We start from the raw sequence: 26,606 nt of genomic DNA on the forward strand, positions 1-26,606 counted from the left end.
ATAGGCCTAGGCCTGAGCTGCGCGCGAAATTTTGCAATTTTACCATATTTTTGCCCAAAACATGGGTGTTTTTCGGATGTGCAGGGCAAGTTTGGGGCCCCAAGTTTGGGCCCGGGAATTTGGGTAAATCCGGCCCGGGGGAGGCACTCCCACTTTGGAGGTGAAGACCCCCTTGCCACTGTCACCCAAAGACCCTATATATATTTTCCCTTTCGGGGCCCAAAGACACTTAGGCCTATATTTTATATTTGCATTTGAGCACCAACGAGTCATCTATCACTGATTTTGTTACTTCTCTGGAAATACAAAGCCATTTTGAAGCCATTTAGAACTAGAAACTTTCTGAGGCTTCTTTTGACTCGCACCCAACCCAAAGACCCCATTTTGAAAAGGTCATATTCCTTAGATCCAAACGACGGTCCATATCTCACTTTATGACCCCATATTTTGTACATTTTGCTCTCACCGAATGCCCCGTCCCATTGCGAAACACCTCCATTTCATATTGAAGTGCCCCCGGGGGGTAGAGGGCACGAGGGGCATGGGCAATCATTCGTCGATGTTGAAACATCACGTGTGAATTGGGTAAGAATAAAAATAAGTGTCAAATTGGTCTTATATTATAGGGGCATGGGGGAAAAACCTGGCGGGCCAGACAGACCCAGATTGCATTGGGAATTTTTTTGGCTGAAAATCTGAAAAATATTTTAAAATAGGGGGCCTATGTTTGCAAAAAAATTACCTTTTTTTTCAAAGCTTTTGATATCATTAGGGTCATTGAAGTTTCCACACAAAAAAAATCGACCCTTTATGTGTGTGTGGTGTGGTGTTGTTTTTTTTGTTTTTGTTTTTTTTGTTGTTGTTTGTTTTTTTTTTTTTTCTTTATTTTGCTTGTTTGTTTCTTTGTTTGTTGTTGTTTTATTTTTTGTTTTACTTTTTTACGTAAATGGCTTGTCATATTAGTGATGACGTCATCTCATCAATAATTCATTAAGCTTGTTGGAGACCTGGAATAGCGGACTATTAAAAAATTAAAAACATTACGCAGCAAAAACATACGGAAGTCGTCTGCTGTAGAGTGTAGTTTATATGCTGACGATATTTTGACTGTTTGAGGTGAGGTTTCACTAGGAATTTTTGTATTTGTGTACTGACTACTTACTCAAGTAGTTGATATCCGATTTACGGTGCTATCATACAATGTCATAGGATCTTCGCATTCTTAAGAAGTTTTAGTCATGTTAGTTAAGCTTAACGATGATTTAATATCATGATTGATAGCCAGCCATTGCGAATTGCCATGGCATGCCATTCGAATACAGGACACTTCGCCCACAATGCACTTCGCCTACACGCCATTTCGCCTACGTGCCATCTCGCCCCCTAATTTTAGCGCAATGCAACGCAATGTGTATACAATCGATGGGCACAGGATGTGTGTGTATTCAGATCGTACTATCAATGATGTATTCATTAAATCGCCCCCATTGAATGGACGAGAATATAGTGAACACGTCCTGTTGTAGTCTAGAGAATAGCCCGGTGTCGATAGGTGATGATTGTTTTTGATGATGGTGCTGTCCCGGGCGTTATTTCTTTCTGCAACCATAATGGGCGCATAATGCGATAACACATAGTACATACATGTAATTAATAGGCCTATGAGGCTAGATATAACACGAGTTTATTACCATTATTATTTCCTCTTACTTAATAAAATAAAAAGAAATCGATATAATTAAAATTCTATAACGGTTTACCTGGGGTTCGAACCCACAACCTTTGTATCCATAGTCTAATGCCTACACGACTGTGCTATGATTCGTTGTGCCAGAAAGGTGTTTGTTTATGATACTTATTGATTACGGAATAAACTGCATACACACAATATACTATTACTATAATATTTACAGTAATTTCTTGGCCAAACTGGAACACTATAAACGCTAGTGGCTCCGCGATAAACACACGCGAATATAGCGTGGTACAGAAGAAAGCATACACGCGCCTTACATTGCGTACACGCTTAGTACGCTACAAGGACGCAACGCACATGTTCCAGTTTGGCCAAGAAAATACTGTAAATATTATAGTATAATAAATACGAATATAATCCTAACCCTAACCCTAATCCCTAACCCTAACCCTAACCCTAACCCTAACCCTAACCCTAAACCCTAAACCCTAAACCCTAAACCCTAAACCCTAAACCCTAACCCTAACCCCTAACCCCTAACCCCTAACCCTAACCATAAGACCCTAACCCTAAGACCCTAACCCTGACAATAATGAACCTTGCCTCGGACTATGCGGTTAGTGATATATTGCGGCCCATTATGGTTGCAGAAAGAAATTACGCGTCCCGGGGTGCTGTGGTGATTGAGTTGAGAAGTATAGTTGTATTTCCCCCTCACCTAATTTAGCTATAGCGGCAATTAGAATAGTAGCCCAGTATTGCGTTTTCGAAATAAGGAAAGTATAGTGCATCAAAATTTAATAGGCCTTCGTTTCCTACGTACGGTACCGTTTTTTCAATAGTCTTTTGGACTTTTGCATGTTTTCTTTATGGGGTAATTTGTAATATTCTTCTTTTATATTTCGTAATGTTTTTTTAGTGTTTGGCTTTGTTGTTGTTCTTGCTATAATTTGTTATGTTGTTTAATGTTTGTTTGTTTTTCTTCGTTTGGATTTATTAGAGCTTTGTCTGAGTGGGTTTTTGGTTATAAATTTTCAATTTAGTTTTTTCCTTTAGTGTATTGTTTATGCTTTTCTTTGTTTGGTGAATAATTTCTTTGTTTGGGATAGGTCTATGGCTTTTTGCTTGTTTTTGTTACGTTTCTAGTTATATTTTGGCTCGTTTTGGTTTGGTTATCCTTTTCTTTATTTTGTAATGTTTTGTAGCCTACTACATACTAATTTGGTACGATCGTATTGTTTTTTGTATATTATGCGTGTTTGTTTGTTTTATTTTGTCTGTATTTTGTACTGTTTCCTTTTGAATTTGTTTATTTGGTATTGTTTTCTGACATGTTTCATCATGGGGGTTGGGTTTTTTTTTTTGGTCCTATTTTTGTTTTTCCATTTTTATGTTTTTCTTTCTTTTTTTTTTTTTTTTATGTAATATTGTACTAGTCATATTATAATGTTAGAGATGCTTTTGTATTTGTGTTGTGTATGTTGTTTTTTATTCTTTCTATTTTTTTTTTTTCTCAAGTTATTTGTGTTTTGTCCTGTTTAATATAAATTTCTGCAAAATGAATAATAATAAAAAAGGACCACTTCATATATACTTCCAAATCTGGGAGTTTGATAAACCTAGATTTGGAAGATACGTAGGCCTATGTCAGATCATGTGCACTTTATTCATATGAATATATATGAATACAAAAGCCACCTAAGTCCATACTTTGGCCAAATTGAGTTAAGCATGGGAAATTGTTGCTATACATAGGCCTGTCATATGCATGAAAGAACAACTCAAATTCATTCTCTGTGTCTATTGGGCATGTGAAAAATAGCATGTATGAAAGAATCACCCAATTCAATGATTTGAGTCTTGTAACACATTGATTGAAATCCAGTATGTATAAAAGTCCACTTGTAACACATTCATTGCTAGAGAATGACTTTTGAACAAAAAATGGGTTTAATAAAGGAAAGTGTGTGGTTTATATTACATGGCAGAATGCTTATCAACATTATACATACCTGTGTGCTTTATTTTGTATTATCTTACTAGTGGTAATCTCATTCTAACATTGTTGTCTTTTGTATATGATTCAAAAAACCACCTAAGTCCAAAATTTAAAATGAACCCCACGAAGTCCCTGAAATGCTAATCGTCATACCTAATACAGGTTAATCCACTCATTTGCACGTAAAACTTACCATATTGACCAGGTAAATCTAACTGAAGGAATTAAAATGATACACAGGTTTTTCTCTCAAAATAACTTCGCATGGACTTAGGTGGCTTTTGTATTCATGTATTCATATGCATGTCGTATAATTTATACGGGTGTTGAAACTTTATAAAACAAACTGATAATGATGATTTATATGTTTAAGCTAGTATTCTATGAGTGTCGTACTCATGCAATGCTATTATTTAACCGTCTCAGCTTTTTGACAGTCGGACGAGTAGGACCTTTTTTTTCTTTATAGTTACCAAACTATGCTTAGCTCAGAATATATGATCACTACTAGTAGGGATGCCCACTCTCAATACAGTTTCCACTAGAACGATTTTTCATTTACTGTGTGCGTGCACTCACACACGTATTGTCTATGGAGAAACTGATCGATACAAGAAATCCCAGGCATGTTAAATGGCGTACATACTTGTTTTGATCCAAATGTAGGCCTATATCAGGGTGTTTCAAGAAATTCCTGATTCCACCAGAAAACATTCACCAAACTTTTTCCTGTTTGGTCAGTAAATAGAGAGGACCTTCCTGCATGAAGAGATCAACTTTTTTAATGAAAAATTTAATGAGATGAGAACTACAACAGGTTGCAGTGACACCATTCCGTGCATCAGGTGTTCAAACGCAATTATCTCCGAATTTGGAGTGAATCAGACAAGCAAACTTACATACTCATAAAATTTAACTATTTATGAAGACAAAATGTGTAGGATGTTAAGAAATTTAAGAATGTTTAAGCCTACATGCCCATCTCAAATCATGCACTTCCCGTGCACTTCTCACTACCATGTCCATTTCATAGGGAGTATAAAAACCGGGGACCATCATGGCTTCCATGCACACAGTGTATTGCTCAATGTAGTAAAGATAACCTTTGAGTTGGAGCAAATTTCTCAAAATTGGTAGTGATTAATGTTACCAAACTTATGCCATGATGAAATATAATAATTTTTGAAGATAAAATGTGCTGACCTTAAAAGATTGAACAATGTTTAAGACAACCGCTTTTCATTTGAAATAATGCACTTATTGTTCATCTCCTCTATGGAGATATTTTCCATGGCGGCCATCTATGATCATGCTTGAGGTTTCAACAAACAAACCATGGGTTTTGAGGTCTTATAGTTTTTGTTGTATGTCAACAAAATCGATTAAATTTTCAGGATGATCTTATTTTCATGTTGTTATAAGCAAATTATAATGTTCCAGATAAGATAGTTAATAAATACATTAAAAAAAAAGTACCTTAAAGTTGCACTTTCTGTTAGTATTCCTTTTTGGACTTTAACTTTTTAACATGTTCTAGCAGCCCTATATAAAACCGTGACACTCGAAAAGGCCATATCTCTGGAATGAAACGTCCGATTAAGATTATTTAAACGCCAAAATGTTTCTTTCATCAATTCCCATCCAATAAGTTAGGTCTGAATCAATTTAAAAGTACTTCAATTTTTAGTGGACATGCCTACTACTAGTATCTCACATGGCGTAAGAAAGACCATGAAGACGAACTGGTGAAAGTTCCTTTTTGGGTGGGGCGGTTAGTGGACTTTCATCAGGGATTTCCCTTTTAACAAAGGAGCACCTGCGCATTATGATGTAACATAAACACCGTCAGCATGATCTGACTCGTTATACTTAATTGCTTTGGCTTCAAGTATTTAGCATGTATATATAATATATTTATTTGATTCAAATGCAAGTAAGGCTTTAGGTATTTTAGTCTCAGCTCAAACCAAAGTCAGAAAGTTTGAATTATTTATGTATATGACATGACCATTGACAATACAATAACGTATCAAAGGGAAAATAGAATTAGGCCTAGGCCTCAAGAAAGAACAGGATTGAATAAAGAAAAATTAAGGATAAGGAAAGAAAGACTTTGGCCTTATGCCGGAAGGATCGAGGAAACCGGGTTTAACAATCTAATACGGTATTCGTTTATAGTTTGAACCATCATAAGTGGAAAAAAAAAGAAAAAATGATTATAATGGGTGTATTGAAATGACATGTGAAAGACTAAGCTAAAACTAAAATACCTACGCATTTACAGCTGCAAGTGTTACGTTTCTTACGTATAGATGGTCGTCTCATGATGGAAGGGCCTTTTGATGACCAATGATCAAAGTCTATTCGGGCCTTCCCGGAGTCCTTCTTTCTTAAATATCTTGGTGACAAGCTCAAAGTCGAATCCTTCCCCTTATTTCTTAAGTTTCTCCTAGTTTTAATTTAGTGTGCCGAAACTGAACTGTCAAGAGCCGGGGCCAAGAGATAAAACCATATAGTGTAGGCCTTCGATCGTTTTACATAATACGTTTCAACCCTGATCATCATGCTGATTTTTTGGCATTGTAATGTTTTAACATGTCCACTGAGTATACATTTGAATCAAATTCATTATGTTTGTAAGACATCAGAGCTACCCTGGGAAAAAATTTCAAATAAATGGAAACATTTTGTGCAATAAATGTGTTTATTGATATACGAGCTGTGATTTAATTTGAAACTTCACGTAACTCGTTATTTTCCCCAGATTTGGAAGATGTAGGTTGTTATATACAGGTATGATTCGTTTTAAACTTCATATAACTCGTTATTTTTCCTAGACCCTATTAACACGCGCACCGCGTCTTCTAGGTCTATCAAATACCATACATGATTTCATTTTAAACTTCATATAAATCATTATTTTGCCTGTTCATGTGCGCACTGTCTCATTTAATGGGTCTTCCCTATCTAGGCTTATCACACACCCAGATTTGGAAGCTCGGATTACTCGGATGTCGTTTGCATGATCAGGCTGGGCATACACACAATTAACACTTGTCTAAAATAATTCCTTCCTTGTTTCTATTATTATAATTATTATCTTTCTTTCATTTATCATGTGTATACCTTCTTGTATATTATACATATGCACAACATATTTCTTTACTGATTTCTAACAAACACCACCGTCAAACAAACAAAAATCAAATTCGGATTTATGCGCGCAAAAGTAACATTTTCAATTTCCGTGCTTGATTCTTCGAGATGTGTTCGTGGGGTGTGTATCAGTGGCGTAGATTTCTTTTTGACATTGGGGGGGATGAAGTTGGGAAAAAATCTTGAAGTATAGTCAATCCAGCACCCTTTGGCGACAGAATTAGTTTATGGCGCGAAGCGCGCGAAAATTTTTGCTATTTTGAAGCTAAACTGATGAAATATGGAAAAGAAGATTAAAAGCGCGCGAAAATTTGCACTTTTGGGGCTAAAATGGGCAGATATGAGGTTAATTTGGTCAGAAACCCATTATCAGGCGTCAACATTGGGGGATGATTGTATGGACCATCCCCCTGGCAAAATATTGGGGTAAATCCCCATCCCCCGGGATCTACGCCTATGGTGTGTATGGAGTGTTAGGTGGGGTGTGTAGGGGTGAGTGGACGTAGAGAGAACAAATAAACAAACCAAAGTCATTATAGAATTATAGGAGAAAGAAAACAAAACACAGATTCCAGATTCAGTTTTATGCGCATAAAAGTAACATTTTCCATTTTCGCTCATAAGGTATTTCGGGGAAAATTGTGCAATAAATAGGAGTAGGATCCAAAAAGAGGTCTTTCGAGGGCAGTTGCTAACAAATGAGGCCTTTCGAGGGAAGACCCCCCCCAAAAAAAAAAAAAAAAAACAGAAAAAAAAAAAAGAAAAGAGTTCTTTCTGGGTCATATTCTAAAACCTAGGACTTTTCCACAAAATGGTCATGGGAGCTGGTCTTTTGCGTGAAAACAATAAGAAAATGATGGGTCTTTGGATGTGTAGGCCTATAAGGAGAACACGTTAATACTAATAATATTTGACAAAGAATAACCCAAAATTAAAATTTTACCGAAATCGTATTTAGTATTAACCAGTTTTGCAAACATTTGCAACTTTTTCTTCTTCGCGTGCCTCCGATGAGGCCCTACGTCGCAAGCACAAAACATGGCCCGTATAATTCTCGGGGTCTTAATCAAACTGAGAGCATACTTGACCCGGGACTTGTCAAGCAATCGATCGTACATCAGTGTGTATGCCATGCAGCCGCGCGCGGGGCCCGGCCTTGTCAAGGAAGGTACATCGGTGTATTCTGGCATTTTTGCGTGCGTGGACACGGTACCATTGATTGAACATAATCACACCCGGCGTTTTCGTGTAAGTGGTAGCTAATATCCGCCGTTAACACGCGGTGCAAAATGGGGCATAAGTCACTGCACAGCACCCCACAAAATATCTCAAAGCTGCATGCTGCTGGCGTTTGTTTTGCTAGTTGTGCGCATTTGTCTTTGAAAAATTTGGCAAATATTTTTTTCCCTTAATTGTTTCATTAGGCTATGTCAAAGAAGATCTTCTCTGATTTAATATCTTTTATAGGACTGCAAGTTTTAAAAGTTTTGAACATCTCAAACTTTATTTTGAGTGAGTTAAATTGAGCCGGTAAAATGAATGATTCGGTTAATTAAATAAAAATACACAAAACTCGCAAGCGCTTTTTTTGTCCATATTATATAAATTATTAGGCCATACTGGTCATAATTAATTTAACACTAATGAGTATGAACTTATATGAAGTAAGTAAACATAATTTGTAAAATAAAATAACACATATAATAGGGCCTAATTGATTCTTTTGTTCATGAAAACATACCTGTAAAAATAAAATACATAAGGATTTAACATAAAAATACATTTATAAGGCCTAAATTTTGGACATATTAAATTAATTATTGTTCGTGAAAATATAAGCTAATATGTGACCGTACACCACGAATGAGCCGTAAATGTCCTCAATTGTATTCTGAGTTACAGTGTAAAATGGGCATGAAGGTCGTATTCATAGGTACCTCAATTTGGTGCTACGTGTACCTCATTTAATGAGATACACGTAGCACCAAATTGAAATACCTATGAATATGACCTTCATGCCCATTTTACACTGTAACTCAGAATACAATTGACTACATTTACGGCTCATTCGTGTGTACGGTCACATATAATGTAAAAAGTGATGAGCGATGATGGGAAACTTGGAATCAACTTTCATTACCCTTATGATTTTGTATTTGATAAATAAATTTGAACTTTGAACTTTGTATCATAGGGCCTAATTCAATGGCTTTCCTTCGTCTTCGTGTGCATGGTACGGACTTACAAGCACAAAACATGTTTTAACACGGCCCGCAATTACAAATGTTTTGTTGTGCACACTACCCGTCCTCCAACACGCTGGCAAGTAAATACTTCCGCGAAATCGCCGGGTATGACATGGGTAAATCAATGGCACTGTCACCGTAGCACATAACGTATCCAGTATATTCCATTTCGGGCCATTCCGTGGTTTGGCTGGCAGTCACCAGGGACTTGTCAAGCAATCGTCGGCAGCAAATACCCGCGGAGTAAAAAGGGGCGACACGCACAGCACAGGCCCTGCTCGCTGAAAATGGCCAAAATTTATTTTAAACGCTTTATCACGTTATCAAGTTATTAAAAGTAGGCTGAAAGTTTTAACAATCAATGGTATTAAGAAAATTAAGACTGCCATATTTTTTACAATTATCCTCATAAAAATTTACACACTTTAACACGAAGTTATCAAATTATTAAAAATGCATGTTGAAAAAATGCATACACATATTAAAATATTTAAAAATATTGTTATAATCACATCAGCACGGGTACCGGGTGTGTTAAAAACCGAACATAATCTACACCGGGACGGGACGGTAGGGGCCTCAATTTATAAAACACACACACACACCCCCCCACACACATTTGTTGAATATTCCCGTGCATTCATTGGAGCGAATCCTTGATCGTATAGTCTGCTACCAAAACAGGAACACACGACCCTTCCGGTCACATCGATCGTCATGATACATCCACAACCGCCATTGCAATGCATTGCATTGCATAGGGGGCGAGATGGCACGTAGGCGAGATGCCGTGTAGGCGAAGTTGCGTGTGGGCGAGGTGTCCTGTTTCCATGCCATTCATAATCATTGCATTGATTGCATTGCATGATTGCCATTATTGCTCAGTCATGAGTTCACATGACAGTACCATAACCATATTAAGCAAAATATAGTTTCATTTTGAATAAGGCCAAGTAAAATAAAAAAACATGTTTCACGTCCGGGTTTTTGAAAAAAAGGAGGTAGGTCAGTTCCAATAATTGAAACTCCCGGCTCCGACTTGGAGTTCCAACAGGTGCTGTGTATGTGTATGTATGTGTTTAATGTGCATTCACATACACACTTAGCCGTTGGTACGAAGAAATCGTTGCTCCAAAAATGATTGCAAATTACACATTTGTAATCATTTTTCACCACAAAATATCATAATGAAAACACAGGTGAGCAATGTATGAATATATGGAGAGGTCATCAAACAGGTTGTTAATTATTGTCAATTTATAATGAAAATAATTAACACTGAAGACACCTTATGGCACCTTCTACAACTTGACTTGAGAACAAGTCCTCAAACGTTGGAAATTTGTAGTTACATGTACTACAACTGGGTACCACATAAATTTATGGCTCAAAATTCGGACCGCTCGCCAATAAGTTTACTGTCATTGCGTATTTTGAAACGGTTGATGTTTTAATGATCACCGATTCCCGATCAGTTATTTTAGCTGTGCATGTGTGTCACGTGTATGACGGTAGGCCTACTCACGGTAGTGCGCCAGCCAAACTTCAGTAAAAAAATCACGATCGCCGATAACGATGTGATGTTGGACTTTCATAGGATTGCACAGCGATTAAATGTGGCAAAATTTGACCTTTCTCTAGACAAGTTGACAAAACTTTGTGTGCGTAATATGATAAAAGACAGTCTTAAGTAAGTATATGTGCATCGCTTTTGGTGTTTTGATGTTTTGGGAGACTGTGAGGGATCCCAATTAAAATATGACGGAGCCTATTCTTGACTGTGTAACAGGGTCTTAGCTAGAAATTGAGGGTTGCCCGTCATTTGAATAAAATTGCCTGTCCTAATTTGACCTTTAAAACCTTTACCAGACATCTATAGCCCATTGGGGGTTAAAAGAGTTCAAATATGTGCTGATATGGCCTTGTCCTACAAATTGGGTCTACTAAAAAGGGCAATTAGCTTCTCAAAACATACAATTTATAATATAGCATCTGTCAAAGGCATTAATTTTGCCCGTCCCAGGAGCAAACTGGCCGTCTAAAATGACGGCCAGACGGGTGGCTAGCTAAGACCCTGCTGTGTAATATTCCTTCAACACTATCAGTTTGTGAATGAGGACATCGTACAAGTTCCTTGTACTAAGGTAGAGGGGGCTTTTTATTTTTTATCGCAAAATCGGTGTAAATACCCATAATTAGAGCTGTTTTAACGTATAGACCTTTTTCTGATGACGTCACCTAATCGATATTGGGGTCTCAGATGATAAACAAACAACACATGCGTTTCCCACGTGCCCACGATGTGAAAACACCAAATACTGCGTATTTTCTCCTCTGTTTGCTCATCTTTTACGATAGCTTCCATAAAATAATTGTTTAAACGGGAACTGTACACTGGTATCGTAATTTCAGCTTGTTTTGATACTATAAAATACAAAATATACGGAAAACCCGCGATGCTTTTTGAAAATTCAATCTTTGTTTTGTTTCACATTTTTGTTTACTTTTTACACCGTGACGAACAAACGCAGCATACTGCGTGCTGGCAATCCCAAGACAGGACGCCTAGCCTTGGCGCTTTAAAGTTGATCGCAGCAGGCCGGGCGCCTGGTGTTTGGGTGCTGATGACTCGAATGCTGGACCCCAATATCGATTGATTGGTGACGTCTGAGAAAAAGGTCTATACAATAATGCCTGGAAAAAGGAGGAGGCCTCTTTTTATTTGTTGTTCTGAGAGTTTAGGCCCCCTCTAACTATCACAAAACCTTAAAGTGTTTCTTGTATATTAGCAAGGCATCTCTACTTCCTAGACCTATTTTTTTGGAAAGTTATTCATGAATTTCAAAAAATAAAATTGAAGAAACCTCTGAAACATGTTGACAAGCATGATAAGGCGGCGAAGGCGCAAATTGCTCGAGAAGTTGAGCCACAAAAGAATTTACTCACTGATGAGCTTTACATTTGAGGCTATATAATAGAGACCATTATATTCGAAATCTAGTCGGATTCACTGTCAAAGCATGATACAGTGTAAAGCAAATTAATGTAAGTTCGAAGTAAGTAAAACTTACTCGAAGTGAAACAGAACCGATCACAACAAGAGATCGCATCAAAAATGTTGCTAAAATTGCACTTCAACAAAATCTGCAATCTTTACTCAACCATGCAAAAGATAAAGTTAACTCATCAAAATAACTTTCATCCAAATTTCAACATTATAACAGAATAAAATAACATCCGTTGTAAACAGGGTTGTATCTAGCCTGATTTTAGTGGTGCAAAATCCATGAATGGCTCGGAACACATCTTTTTAGGTGGTACTACACTCCTTGATAAATTTTTGACTATTTTTGTATTTTTCTCAAAAAATTATAACACACTGGTAACAAAAGTTATGTATATTGGGCAAGGAATCCAGTTACTACACTGGAATTTCAGTGACTCAATACAAGCGGTATGTTATTTATGATTTAGAAAAGAGGTACTGCTAGAATGTACCTCATTTCTTAACATAATGAACCACTTGTCTTGAATCACTGAAATTTCAGTGAAGTAATTGGATTCCTTGCCCCTATTTCAGTGAATTAATTGGATTCCTTGCCCCTATAACATATACATAACTTTTGCCACCAGTGGGGAGGGGGGGGGGGGGGTTTGCCCGGTGCCGCCCACAGTAGCTACAACCCTGCTTCTAGAAAATGTTAACACTGACCCACGGAAAAACGATAGCAACATACTCTAGCATCGAATGTGTGAACTATACTATCATCATGTGCAAATTCAAACCTAGTGTGCAGTGTGCTTGAGTAAGGCTCAACTCAATCAGTGCATACATGCATGACGTGTATGTATGGCAGCGGAATTAACAATGTGGTCACATTCACATAGCACAAAGAGGTCCATCAAAAATGGGGGAATGGTAACATTGAAAATGCTTTTTTCACACTTCAAGTTTGGTTAAATTCTTTTATAATAAATGTAGAAAGTTTGGTGTCATTGTGTAGATTATTATGTTCTTTTTCATTCCCAAGTCATAGGATAAGTATTGTGAGATTTTTAGACTTCAGTATGAAAGAGATGTCAACAGGGGAATTGGTGGTGGAACTTGGAAGAGTCTGTGGCGGAAGAGCCCATAGAGTTGCAAAATACTGAAAATATGGCAAACTTCAAACCTTTGTATCTAGTTGTACTTTTTAAAAAAAAGTACAACTAGCATAGACCACATATGTGATGTGATCAAGCAAAATCAGTCTGAAGTTGGGTATATATCCAATTTTCAGTTAAATTGTATAATAGTGTAAACTTGCAACCTGTACATTTTGCAGAAAACCCCATTGAAATCAAACATTTTAGTTCCAAAGATGAACTTGTACATGTAACTGACTGAAGCGTTTCCAAAACAGTAGACAACAAAAGAAATGTTTTCCCTTTGTTTATCTGGAAATCAATATTTCCAACTTGCGACTGATTTTGCTTGATCACTTCACATTGTAGATCTATCTCATAGTAGATCACCTGTAACAACAGATGTAACTAATAAATTGCCTAATTAAATTCTAATTACGACAGTATTTCCTATATGTTACCAGTACAAAGTGTGCACGTAATTGCTGTGACATTTCTAAATCCCCTATCTCTTGCCTGAGTCACCCTGCTTATATTATTACACATATATATTTAAGGAAATTTGATATGGAATTCGATCAGTTACTAGTATGCTATTGAAAATCAAGTTTTTGATTGATGTCATAAAAATTGTAAAGTTATTTTTCAATTTTTGACCTTCTTCCTAATTTGTATATTGTTCAAATAAATACAGTGGATATAAATGCAATGGTTAACCAGATTCACTCCTTGTACATAATTTACCAATGTAGATGGCAAGTAATGTAACAGAAGAAGAAATTCTTGACTTGCTACGTCAGCAGTTGAATAGTGAGAAGATTAAACTGTGGCTTTCACCATATACGCTGGAGGATGGAGATGCTGGTGAATACCCAGAGGTGAGTTTCAAGGCTTATATCAACCAGGCACCCAGGCTTTTTTACCCCATGGTTGCCCAGTTTTGGCTCCTGGTGTACCCAATATTTTACACTACAAACTATAGGACCAGGAGCCATCTTTGGGACCAGGAGCTCATTAGCTCCTGGTCCAGGCATATACTTAATATATAATTCCTGATGAGTTTAATATAGAAAAACTACAGCACTAATTTTTTTTTCAGATTGCAAAAAATATCATCCAGTTTTGACAAATGAAATAGCTAAATCCTAATCCTTTAGTTAGGTCTAATAAAGTAACTGGCAATTCAAGTCAAATTTTAATACACGTACGAGGCTGAACTTTACCCACACAATTTCTCCTTTTTCAGGAGAAATACGCATAAAAAATTGCATCGAGTGTCAACTTGGAATGTAATCATTATTCTCTTGAATAGAGATAAACTTGTTTTGCAATAGACCTGACCTTTAAGAGCTGAATAACTGGGCATATATAGGCTATATCTAGATAATGACCAGCATTTAATATGGAACTTGCTTTTGACCAGTTGTGTGTGTTTAAGGCATATGAACTTAATTTCATATTTAGACATATAATTTTGAGTAGTAAGACACTTGAACATCTCATAACTCATAAAATGGGCTATATTTCCATTTAAAATCCACACTACCCCTGTGAAAGATTTTGGAAATATCTGTCACAGGGGGGGGGGGTATGAATTCCAAATGGAATGAGCACATTAGACCCCGGCATTAGACAGCTCCATTTGAATTTCATACACCCTCTGCAAAATATTCAACCTGAATCTTTCACTGAGGGAGGGTGAGTTTCAAGTGGAATTGCTAATGTGTTCATTCCATATTAAATTCATACTCCCTCTGTGGAAGATATTTCCAAAATCTTCCACAGGGGTAGTGTGGATTTTAGATGGAATAGCCCTATGATAGTAATCAATCAAAATCCTCAGACAGTAAATTCCCATTTACTGCAATCAGCGCAGTTGATTGGCAATGCCTAAAAACTGTAGTCCATATTTTCCACCACATTTATATTCCACCACCAGTTTATATTCCACCACATGGGAAGAGGAAACCCGGGATGGCCACGCACACTGTACTTACAGTATGTCCAGCACCTCCTGGGAGATACTGAAGGGATGCTGCAGCCAAACAAAATTGTTTCACTTGCCCAAGATCGCAATAGTTGGAGAAAGCTTGTAGTCACCTGCTCCACAGCCAAATTCATGCGTGAGATTTGGGTTTTGGTGGGTCCGGGATGCAAAAACGCAGCCTAGCGCGACCCTTGATGATGATGATGAAAAACCGTAGTCAAACTTTTGATGTTCCAGATTCACAAACTAATTAACCCATTTTGAAATGCATACTTCCTCATCTACAGGCATTGATTGTGAAGTACTCCAGCAGTCTCAACCTGCCAAAAGAGGTCATTGCAGAAGCTATAGAAAACCTGAGACAACATGCAGTAACAAAGCTTGCTGCTAGGAAAAAATTCCAGCAACAAGGAATAGCAACTCTAAAAGTCAAACTATCAGGTAACACCGACAGCAATGGATCCAAGACCTTTGATGTAGAAATGAAACTGGATGCAAGTGGTTTTGATCTCAAAAAAAGGTAAATTTTAGGGTTGCACCTAAATCTATAACAGAAAAGAACAGTTTTCAGGCGTCCTTTTTTTAAAAATATATATATAAACGCATTAAATTTTAAAGTGATAATTAATTTTGAAGTATATTTACATAAACATCTCACAAAAAAGTAACTACCCCCCCCCCCCCTTAAATAATGGCCATTATTCAAAAAGGGGCGATTGTATTACAAATCTGTAAAATGTGTTGGAAGCAGAATTTATTTCTGCGCATTTTGATACCTCATTTGATACGATAGCCCAGAAAACAATAAAATACCGGTCAATTTTCATGTAGTGAGGTCCAGATTTGAAAGTTGCACTTACAACAATACAAAAACACTCAGATTATCATAACACAGATTTCCTTCCATTATACTGAATACAAATCAATAGAATTTACTGCAACTTTCAAATCTTGGGTTACATTGATTTAAATGTACGTTGTGAGTGTGACGTCAATATTTAGTCAATAGCTACAAATGAGGTGTCAAAGTGTGCAAAAATAAACTCTGCTTCCAACGCATTTGACAGATTTGTGATATAATTGCCCGTTTTTTAATAAGGGCCATTATTAAAGGGGGGATAATTACTTTTTTTGAGATGTTTATCTGTAACTCATGCAATGCAGATTAAAGTGCCTGATGTGTTGGATGCCTCACCCGTGTACTCTGGGGATGTAAATGGGTTAATTTTTGTCGGGTTCAGGAGCAATTACTATTACTAATATTTAATGCAATTGATACTTCTAATCTGAAGTGGGATATAACTTTTAAAAGTACAGGAGGCCCCTGAGTTATTATGCCAGCTGATGCCCATGTCCATGACCCCAGATTGCGACAGTCTGTGAGATCCCATGACCTAGCAGTGGAAGTCCCAAGATCAAACCTTGTCAGCCATGAAAGATCATTTTTACCATCTACAGCCCAATTATGGAATTCTCTTCCTGCCCAAATTCCAGCCATTAGCCATTGACATGTCGTTAAAAAAAAAACCAATCACACATACATACTATAAGTATTATTACCATAATACTGTTCATCTTATTCACAGAATTTCTGACCAAAGTAAAATGCCAGCTGAAAGTCTGAAACTAATCAGCTGTGGTCATGTGATTGAAGATGACCGTCAACTGAGTCACCAGTGGGTGAGGCACAATTCTCAAGTGATGGTCATCTGTTTATCTGAGGGTGAAATGGAAGCAAGGAGTCAAGAAGAACAAGCATCAAGACTTGCTAGGACTAAAGATGCTGCTCAAGCATTGGCCAACAGAAAAGAAGGTTAGTTTTAACTTTTATTTACAGGGCTCGAAATAAGGTGGCCCCCGGAAATCAGCAAGGGCCCACAAAAGACACATCTGGCAGGCCCAAATGGCCTGCAAAATTTGTGGCAATTTACTCACTTTTATGTGGGGTTCATAGGTTAAAACCAATAGCCCAAATTTGGGCCCACAAAAATTTGTGAGGGCCCTCAAACATTTAAGATCAAGGGCCCAAATGGCCCTCAGAAATTCTGGCTTATTTCGAGGCCTGTTTATTTACTAGTATAACTTGCTCTAGAAACAAGTGTTTTTGCCTCTTCAAAGCTACAATCACAGAAAAAATAGTTGGCACACTTGTGTATGGTTTTTTTCTTCAAATTAGCACCAAATTGCAAAAATGCATCAGAGTATACACAAGTCGTTCATGCATTTGAAGCAGACTCTCGCCTCTTAATGCCACACTTCCCCACCCCATCAATCTATGGGGATCTTGCAGGTCTGCTGCCGACATGACTTTACTTTACAGGATGGTAGGTCACATAAGATGCAACACCACACATTCGTTTGATCTTTAAGTGTTGAAGCACTATCCTGGTGGAAAATAAAAATAAAATTGGTACCTCGTCATCATTATCACCATCGTCATCGTCATCATCATCATCTTCATCATCTTCATCATCATCATCATCATCAATATCATCATCGTCATCATCATCATCATCATCTTTATCAATATCGTCGTCATCATCATCATCATCGTCATCATCATCGTCTTCCATCTTCTTCATCTTCATCTTCTTAAACAAAACTGAAAAACAAGACTGAAAGTGAACTGAAAACAGTATGTACATTGTTGTAATGGCAAGTAATGACACACCTCTTTCATTTTTTTTCCAGATTCTGATCATGATAACTACTTTATTCAAATTGCTGACCAAGATGGCAAGCCCTTAGAATTGCCTGATGGAGAAAGGCGTGCTTTATCAATGGCAATGATGTTAAATGAAAAAGGAAGAGCATGCCTTAAACGCAAACAGTATGGAGAAGCTCTTGTACTACTTTTGGAAGCCGATGGTGCCTTTAAGTAAGTTTATTTTGTGATACGATCAAACTAGATAATCAAGTCCTTTGTCATCAAAATTAATTTGAAGATGCAACAAGCATATGCAGAGTCTATTGTTTCCTGATGAAACTTAACAAATCTGTTAACTTCTCAAAAACTCAAGATTCAATTGCGATACATTTTACAGTCAAGTGTAATGTTTGGAGGCTGCATAATAATTATGAGCCCCTGATTTGGGGGGGGTAAAATTTCCAAACGGCATGTTAAAAATTGCTTGCCTCCACCCTCTCTTGGCCCCTCAAATATTGCTTCCCTCCCCTCTGCCTGCCAAACAATCTTTGTCCCCCCTCCATTTGCACATGCAAAAATTTGGGTTCCCAATTTGCAAACCTTAAATGGTCTAGATATAAGATGCAACCAGGACATTTTACATATTTGCACGTTTCTGTACTCTGTTTTTCTAAGCCTTTTTAGAGTGTGTTATTTGCCCCCCTCCCCTTTTGACCTGCCAGAAATTGAATAGCCCTTCTTGGCTAGCCAAAAAAATTCTTTCATCCCCAATTTTACCCTCCCCCATGACTCATAAAGTGTGTATTTCAGTCAATGTTGAATACAATCAATATCCCACATGTAAAAGAAAATAGAACCATCCCATGGAGATGTTTAAGCTACATTGTATAGGCATTTCAGTTTTCTTGTTCCAACTATAGCTACATGTAATTCAGGGGAGTATGAATTTCAAATGGAATGAGCACATCAGGCAATTCCAGTTGAATTTCATACACCCTCTGAGAAAGATTCAACTTGAATCTTCCATTGACGTAGGATGAGTTTAAAATGGAGCTGCTAATGTGTTCATTCCATTTGAAATTCATACTCCCCTGTGGAAGATATTTCCAAAATCTTCCACAGGGGCAGTGTCAATTTTAAATGGAATAGCCCAATGGAACAAGAGCTGAATCAAAGATTGCATTCTTTGGACAGAGAGAATGAGAAAGATGAGCAAAAACAATGGGCTATTCCAGTTGAAATCCACACTACCCCTGTGGAAGATTTTGGAAATATCTTCCACAGGGGGAGTATGTTTTTCAAATGTAATCGGTCAGAGGTAATCATTTTGAAACCCACACTCCCCCTGTATTATGGCTTTACCTATATCTTCCACAGATAGAGTGAGTATTTCAAGTGGAAGATACCCAATTATCTATTCTATTCAAAATTGATACTCCCTCTGTGGCAGACTTTAGCTAAATCTTCCACAGGGGTAGTGTGGATATTAAATGGAATGGCCCAATTCACTCAATTTGTATACCATGAGAACATTGATTTGTAGATCTAACATTTTAAATGACATCTCAAATGTGTTTGTTTTAGGCTATGTAGGTCTGAAATTCTCACTGCTGTAGACAACTATGCTGTTCTGTGCCTTGATATAGTGTGGTGTTATCTGTGCCTTGAAAATGTCAGTGAGCTTCCTGATGCAGGTATGTATATAAGGCATTAGCCAGAGGGGTGTCCAGGTGTCATTTGGACACCCTGTTTTCAATTTGGACACCCTAAAATTCTGATTTTTATAATGGAGTGAATAGGAAGTGAACACCCTGATTTTGTAGAATAAGGTATTTTTGACCATTTTGGACACCCTAAAGACACCTCTCTGGCTAATGCCTTGTATGTATGTCAAATCAGTCTCAACTGATTTGCTCCCATATAATATATGGCCATGAAAATGTTGAACTTGTAAATGAAATATGGAAGCAATGGCTGAGTGAACCAAGATGAGCATATTTTACTATTTAAGCCCCGAATGAAGGTAAGGTTCAAAATGACCCAATCAGTGGCGGCGCTACAGGGGGCAAGGGCATTTGCCCCCCCAATATTTTTCTTGTCCCCCAATTTGCCCCCCGTTTTGAGGCAAAAAAACCCCCAAATAACGTAAATTCCCGCTTTTTGGGGTAATTTTGCTCAAAATTTGTCTTTCCCCCCCCCAGAAATTCACTTCCCCCCCGAAAAAAATTCCTGGTGCCGCCACTGGACCCAATGTGTTTTTAGTAAAGTTGGATTTGTCTATAGGTATATGTGATAAGTTTATGAGGAGAAGATCGATGAGGTATTATCCATTTAGTGGCCAATTAACCCAATAACAGAGTCAAGATGCAAGGAATACATCAAAGAGATTTCCAAATTATCTTCATATAACAATATTAATGTATGTAAGCATTTATTCAATATGTGTATCGTGAGTCTTCAACATTCACTTCAGCTTATAAATATATGATTGTTTTCTCTAAACCCGAATCAAAGAATGATCGATTTCCTTTCCAACAAAACAATTTATATTCTTCCAATCGCGTCTCGCCCGTTAGACTCGCGTAAGCTTAGACACGCTGGACGCTGAAAGACCACACAAAGAAATAGTGTGATTAAAAACGCTTGACAAGCAGAGCTTGATAAATTTAAATTTAAAATCTAATGATCAATTAGATTGATCATGACAATATGTAATGTACATCTAGCAATCAAGAGGTGTAAGTCTTCCGGAAATTCACAGAATGTGGCCAAAAATGTGGCCAAAAAAAAAATCCGGAAATGTAAAAAAAAAAAAAAAAAATTAATTTAAATTTTTTAATGATGATAATTCGTCATAAAAAGAGCCAGAGCCTTTGGCTCACATGTTTTTCAGGGAGTGGATCGTTACCTCACTTACACCTCTGAGCAATATTAGGTTTTTTCCTCTTTCAGAATCCCGCTTAACAATGTGCCAAGACTGTTTTCGACGTTCTTACGGAGATAACTTGGAGAGATTAGCAGGAATTAAGGGTGATAGTTCCAGAGAACTAGCCCTCTATGTTAGACTGTATTTGCTCCAAGGCATCTTGGCTTTCTATCATCAGCAGCATAATTTAGCACTCACATTACTCAATAAAGTAAGTTTGTTATGCACTATCAACATGTTTATAGTGGGAGCAGATGTACGGTACATTGGGGTATAATTTCTATCCAGTCAGAAATTATCCGGAAACTTGCTCACTATAAACACCAGCTTTATTTGTGTGTACCGTAAATTGATATCCTTTTCAACCGAAGGATATGGGCATGAGATATTTGCACTATGTGTGCTGTATTACCTGAAGTACGTGCAGCTTCTTCATGATGCGTTGAATGCGCACAGGACATTTGGAACGCTTCTCACCCCCAAGAGGTATCACTCTCTACTGCTCTCCTTAAATCTGATATAGGAGAGTGATTTTTAGCTCTCCTTAGTTGAGCATTCTTTCCTTCAGGGTTCGCCGTTTTTTGCCGCAGGTGGAAAAAGCTGTGGTTTTAACCGATGTCCTGGGTGTAACAAGGCCAGATTTTGTAATTATAAGTAACATATTAAGAAAATAAAGGCATGCGTTTTCATTGCTCACATGGTGGCGCATAACTGAAATGTGGCATATCAAATTCAAAACTTTTTCATTTTAAAGACAGTTTTTGCCATTTATTGCCAGTTTAAATCAGGCAAAAACTGGCAAAAACAAGTTATTGCCACTTTGCCAGCAAAAACCGAACCATGCTCTCCTTACATTCTATTGTAAATGCCCTAATCAGCTCTCCTTGAAGGCTCCAGACATGCCAGAAGAATGCTCTCGTGCAAATTCCAAAAGACAGTCACTTGTGCTTTTTAAGTTGATGCATAGCGCTCAATGAACTTTATTAACCTACAATAATGAGATTCTCACTCCAATTCCCAAAATAACAATAAAATCCCCATTGTGAAATAACCATGATTACAGGTGACATATTATATCAAATATTGTAATTATTTTACACAACTCTTTAAATGTGTGTATTGGATATTATGTATTGTACAGGCAGAGACCACTTTGAACAGTTTACAAGTAGACGAGAGCAAACTGATGCAAGTGGTATCTATGGGATTTGATATCTCGGAAGCAAGACTTTGCCTCAGAGCTACTGGTGGCAATGTATCAAATGCCATCACAAAGATCACAGAAAGAAGAGAAAGAAAGAAAGAGATCATTGAGAAAGAGAAAGAAAAAAGACAGAAGAAAAGATTAGCTTTGAAACTTGGAAAGACAGCTGATGGTCAGAAGTAAGTGTATATATAATTGAGTGCCTGAGTGGAAGAAGGGCCCAACTCCCAATTTTTTACAAAAATAAGTTAGACCGACCCAGCATTTTATTGCCAGCAGACTGTTCTTCCTTGTGTGTAAAAGATTAGCAAAAATCCACTCTCTATATAATCTTCCACGTATACTATTAATCATGGTTTTCATGGAAGAAAGGCCCAACTCCATGGAATTGGGCCCTTCTTCCACAAATATTGGGTTAAAGTGGAGTTCTGTTAATCCGTGAAATCTGCTTTTCACTGCAATAAACTTTCTTGCTAACATATTACATGCTTCTACTTAAGTGCAATTAATGGATAATTACCAAATTTCTGTAGCTGTTTATAACACATCTGCTTTACGGAACTGGCACTTGCAGTATATTAGTGGAAGAAGGGCCCAACTCTAGCTCATATTAAGACTTGTACCATTGCCATGGAAACATCATAATTTCAAATGTATGTATTTCTGTATGTTCATGTATTGAAGGTTCCCTGAAGATGAAAACATTCTGTCTATTAAACTTTTCCAAATATTCAGGGTTTTTTATATCTCAAAAACAGTTTTGATGGAGTTGGGCCCTTCTTCCACTCAGGTATTCAATTGAATAGTGCGATCCTATCAAACACACTGAAGCAGGGTTAGTGATTTTTTATTCCAAGAACTGCTATACCCCATGATAAAGCCAAAAGAGACAAGTGGAATGCTAGACATAATGCGCAATCCTATCTTTATACAAAAAATCAAAACATGTTTGATGATGTGAAAAATTTCAAGAAAAAATGTGGTAAAAAGGAAAAAATCTTTTGAATAATGTACCTTGAAGATGGAATTTTTTAGCATTAGATAAAATTAGATAAAATGACATCATAGAGGTATTTTAATTATATCCAACAGTTGTAGAAGCATTAGGAATGAAGTAAAACAGTCAATTGGAGAAAGGAATGAACTTACATTTGACAAAAATGGTAAAAATGAAAAACTTGATTTAAATCAGTGATTTAATTCAGTTGATTTAGATTATGCTAACCCTGAACAATATTGTGACAAGTTCAGATTTAATGCGGATAAAATGATGAGTTTTGTTCACATCAGCACTTTGTAATATTGTATGCTTGCTGAACAGTTTAAATTTAGGGTGGTACTACACCCCTTGATGAATTTGTGACTATTTTTGCATTTTTCTCGGGGATGGTGGCGCGTGGGTGGGGGAGTTTGTGTGTGTTGTGGGGGCGGGGAGTCCGGTTGCTGCGCTGGAATATCGCTGGAATATCGCTACAATGTGCCTCATTTCTTGACATATGAAATGGGTCGCTTGTCTTGAGTCGCTGAGGTTTCGGTGGGATAATTGGGTTCCTTGCCCCTGTAGTGTTCATGGCTTTTGCTGCCGGTGTATGGTTGTTCTTTGGGAGGAACTGGTCATGGGATTTGTCAGGGGGTGTGGTACCACCTTGATGTGTGTAATATGTAAAGTGCAATCCAAATATTTCTTTATTCTGCAATGCAATGCAACGCAACGCAACTGTATATTACAAACCATATTTTTAATGTCCTGTAATGTTTTATATTTTCTAAACCATCTAGAGTCAACATAGAAATTTATGAAAGTCTAGTTGGCATGGGGTTTCCTACCAGTGCTGTTGCAGCATCACTCAGACAAACCAACAATGACCTGCACAGGGCATTAGAATTATTACAAGAACAACCTGAACTGTTACAATTAGCAACAGATCCTGATGAAGATGATGATGATTGGAAGGGAGTCATCACAGATTCCATGATAGCTATGGTAAGTCAGGAATACAGTTTAGGCCAAAAAAATGTTGTTTGCTTGTCCTCGTCCGACCGACCAGCTCGGCAGTCCCGACCGTAGAACCTTTTATTTTTTTGAAAAAGGTTTTTTAGACACTTTTCCCTGAAAATGTCATGAGCTTTTCATTTGAAAAACTGAAGATTTAAAAGATATGTTGTAAAAAACATTTCCTGCATGTTTCCCCTGTCCAGTCGTACCTGAGGGTTTCAATATTTCGTATCATAGCAGTTGAAGGGAGTATCCCATCATGCATTGCACTCTATCTGCTTGATCCATAGCAAATATGTACAAAACATAAGTAAGAGCGGCTTAAATATTGAGATCTATGGATAGTTTCACAATACTTTAGAGATCATATTTTTTTAAACAAAAGTCTTAACTCACCTGATATAAGCGAGTAATTGAAAGTTGAAGTGAGGGATTTTGTGTACACTTTCTATGACATGTGCAGTTCTACTGTGGTACCACAGAGCATGATGGGATACACCTATCAGCTGCTGTGATTTAGTATTATCATTCTCGGTGTCTACCAGAGATGCCACTTTTCCTACTTTTGTCTGAATTCCTACTTTTATAAGAATTCCTACTTTTATAAAGTCAAAATTTCCGCACTTTTATTTATTTTCAGCCCATTTTGGGACTTTTTACTCTAAATTTATGCGCTATTTCAGGTTTTTCAGACTTTTTGAGTGGTTTGTAGTGGCATCTCTGGTCTACTCATGTAAAACACTGTTGAACTTAATTAAGTCTGCCAGACATGAACATGTCAAATAAAGTAGGGACTGTTATATAATTATCCAAAATGTGAAAAATATCAAATTTTAATAATTTGTAATAAAATTTGTATTATATCGTGAATTTCAAAAAATGAAAATTATTTGATATCAGAAAGACATTCTTCGTATTCAGAATGCAATTCAATATGTCTGATGTGCTTTCATGTCCCACAAAAAATACTGTCGAAATGTTCAAAATGCTCATTCCAGATCCTTAAACATGCCAAAAAGATGCATGACTATTGTGCTCAATTCTTGCCCTAGTAGTCAACATGACCTGCCTGCCTGCCTAATGGGCTATTCCAGTTGAAATCCCTACTACCCCTGTGGAAGATTTTGGAAATATCTTCCATAGTGGGAATATGAGTTTCAAATGGAATGAACACATTAGCAGCTCCATTTGAAACTCACCCTCCCTCAGTGGAAGATTCAGGTTGAATCTTTCTCAGAGGGTATATGAAATTCAAATGGAACTGTACGTCTAATGTGCTACTTCCATTTAAAATTCATACTCCCTCTGTGGAACATGTTTCCGAAATCTTGCACAGGGGTAGTGTGGATTTTAAATGGAATAGCCTAATCATGTTAATACGCCACCTGTTGATTCCGAAATGGATCCTTACGACCCTAATATCACAAAAATCACAGCACACAGCCCTACCATTTCAATGTGCATGTAAAATTTCTCTTGTATGTTGATTGACTTGTTTGTCATCTTTAGGTTACTGAAGTTGGCTTTCAACCACTTATTGCTAGAGAAGCATTACAACGGTATCGTGGTAATATAGAGAAAACTGTGCAGGCTTTATTTGCTTGTGGAGGCGTCCTTCCTCCACGTCCATCTAAAGAAGACAGACCAGGAACCAGTAGGGACAATGATGAAGTTGAAATTGAGCTGACAGAGGAACAAAAGAAAGCAGTAGAAGAGCTCATCAAACCAGACATACCAGAGAATGAGGAAGATTATTTGGATTTGACTTTAGATGATGAAGCCAAGTTTATTGAGCAGTATAAAACAATGCTGGCTTCATTAAGGAAATAATGATTTTTAACAAACAAAAGATGTTTTAAATGAGAGCAATATATAATCAGGGAATTACACTATTTTTAAATGAATGTTTTACTAATTAAAAATTAAGACAATGGTCTTGTTGAAAGTAATATGCAGGTTGAACATACAGCCCATTCAGTTCACCACCAAGCAAAGTCCTAATTCTCACATATTCATGAGGGCCGATTGTTCAGTCGTGCATGGCTAACAAATCACTCCAGCTTTGAGTACCTTTACGTTACGCAATAGCCGGGGGGGCACTCGACTTTGGAAGTGACGGGGATGTGCGGACAGCAGTTCGAAACTAGGGGTCTTTCGGTGAGAGCCTAGACACTGAAAAAGGGGGTCTTTCAGTGAGAAGGCCCCAAAAAATGGGGGGTCTTTCCGTGAGACTGGGGAAATCTGACCAAAAAAGGGGGTCAATCAGTGAGACTGGGAAAAATTTTGGGTCAAGATATTAAAGTTGATAAAAATATTTCAAAAAATTTATCAAAATTTGAAAAAATTATGAAAATTCCCCAAAATTTTTGAAAAAAGGGGGTCTTTTGGTGACACGAAAATAAAAAAAGGGGGTAATTTGGTGAGAGGGAGTTCAGAAAAATAAAAAAGGGGTCATTGGGTGAGAGGTAGTTGAAAAATGGGGGTCAATGTGGCCGCACATCCCCGTCACCCATTTTTAGTGAGTGCCCCCCCCCCCTGGGCGCAATAGTCTGTTGTGTGTATTCGCATTTATGTTAAAGACCGTAAAAAATATGCAGTACGTTATAGCAGTTTCATGGAATGAT

At 37.3% G+C, this 26,606-nt stretch overlaps 1 protein-coding gene across 1 annotated transcript; it reads left to right on the forward strand.

Moving 5' to 3' along the window:
* The first annotated feature begins 1,056 nt into the window (after positions 1-1,056).
* Positions 1,057-26,600, forward strand: LOC140155473 (NEDD8 ultimate buster 1-like). The gene is made up of 10 exons (XM_072178335.1): positions 1,057-1,116; positions 13,975-14,100; positions 15,497-15,729; positions 16,796-17,022; positions 17,901-18,087; positions 19,441-19,550; positions 20,809-20,993; positions 21,924-22,165; positions 23,766-23,970; positions 25,492-26,600. The coding sequence occupies exons 2-10, from the start codon at positions 13,975-13,977 to the stop codon at positions 25,810-25,812; spliced, it is 1,836 nt and encodes a 611-aa protein (XP_072034436.1). The 5' UTR covers positions 1,057-1,116; the 3' UTR covers positions 25,813-26,600.
* Positions 26,601-26,606: the final 6 nt, after the last annotated feature.

The sequence above is a fragment of the Amphiura filiformis genome, chromosome 6 (assembly GCF_039555335.1).
Source record: "Amphiura filiformis chromosome 6, Afil_fr2py, whole genome shotgun sequence".
In the NCBI taxonomy this organism is placed as follows: domain Eukaryota; kingdom Metazoa; phylum Echinodermata; class Ophiuroidea; order Amphilepidida; family Amphiuridae; genus Amphiura; species Amphiura filiformis.

What these genes read in the sequence shown, in the direction of transcription:
- LOC140155473 (XM_072178335.1), top strand. Translation starts at nt 13,975, where the DNA reads ATGGCAAGTAATGTAACAGAAGAAGAAATTCTTGACTTGCTACGTCAG. An exon ending in GAAGCCGATGGTGCCTTTAA is followed by an intron (nt 18,088 to 19,440) that starts GTAAGTTTATTT and finishes TGTTTGTTTTAG; the next exon opens with GCTATGTAGGTCTGAAATTC. An exon ending in AAGACAGCTGATGGTCAGAA is followed by an intron (nt 22,166 to 23,765) that starts GTAAGTGTATAT and finishes TAAACCATCTAG; the next exon opens with AGTCAACATAGAAATTTATG.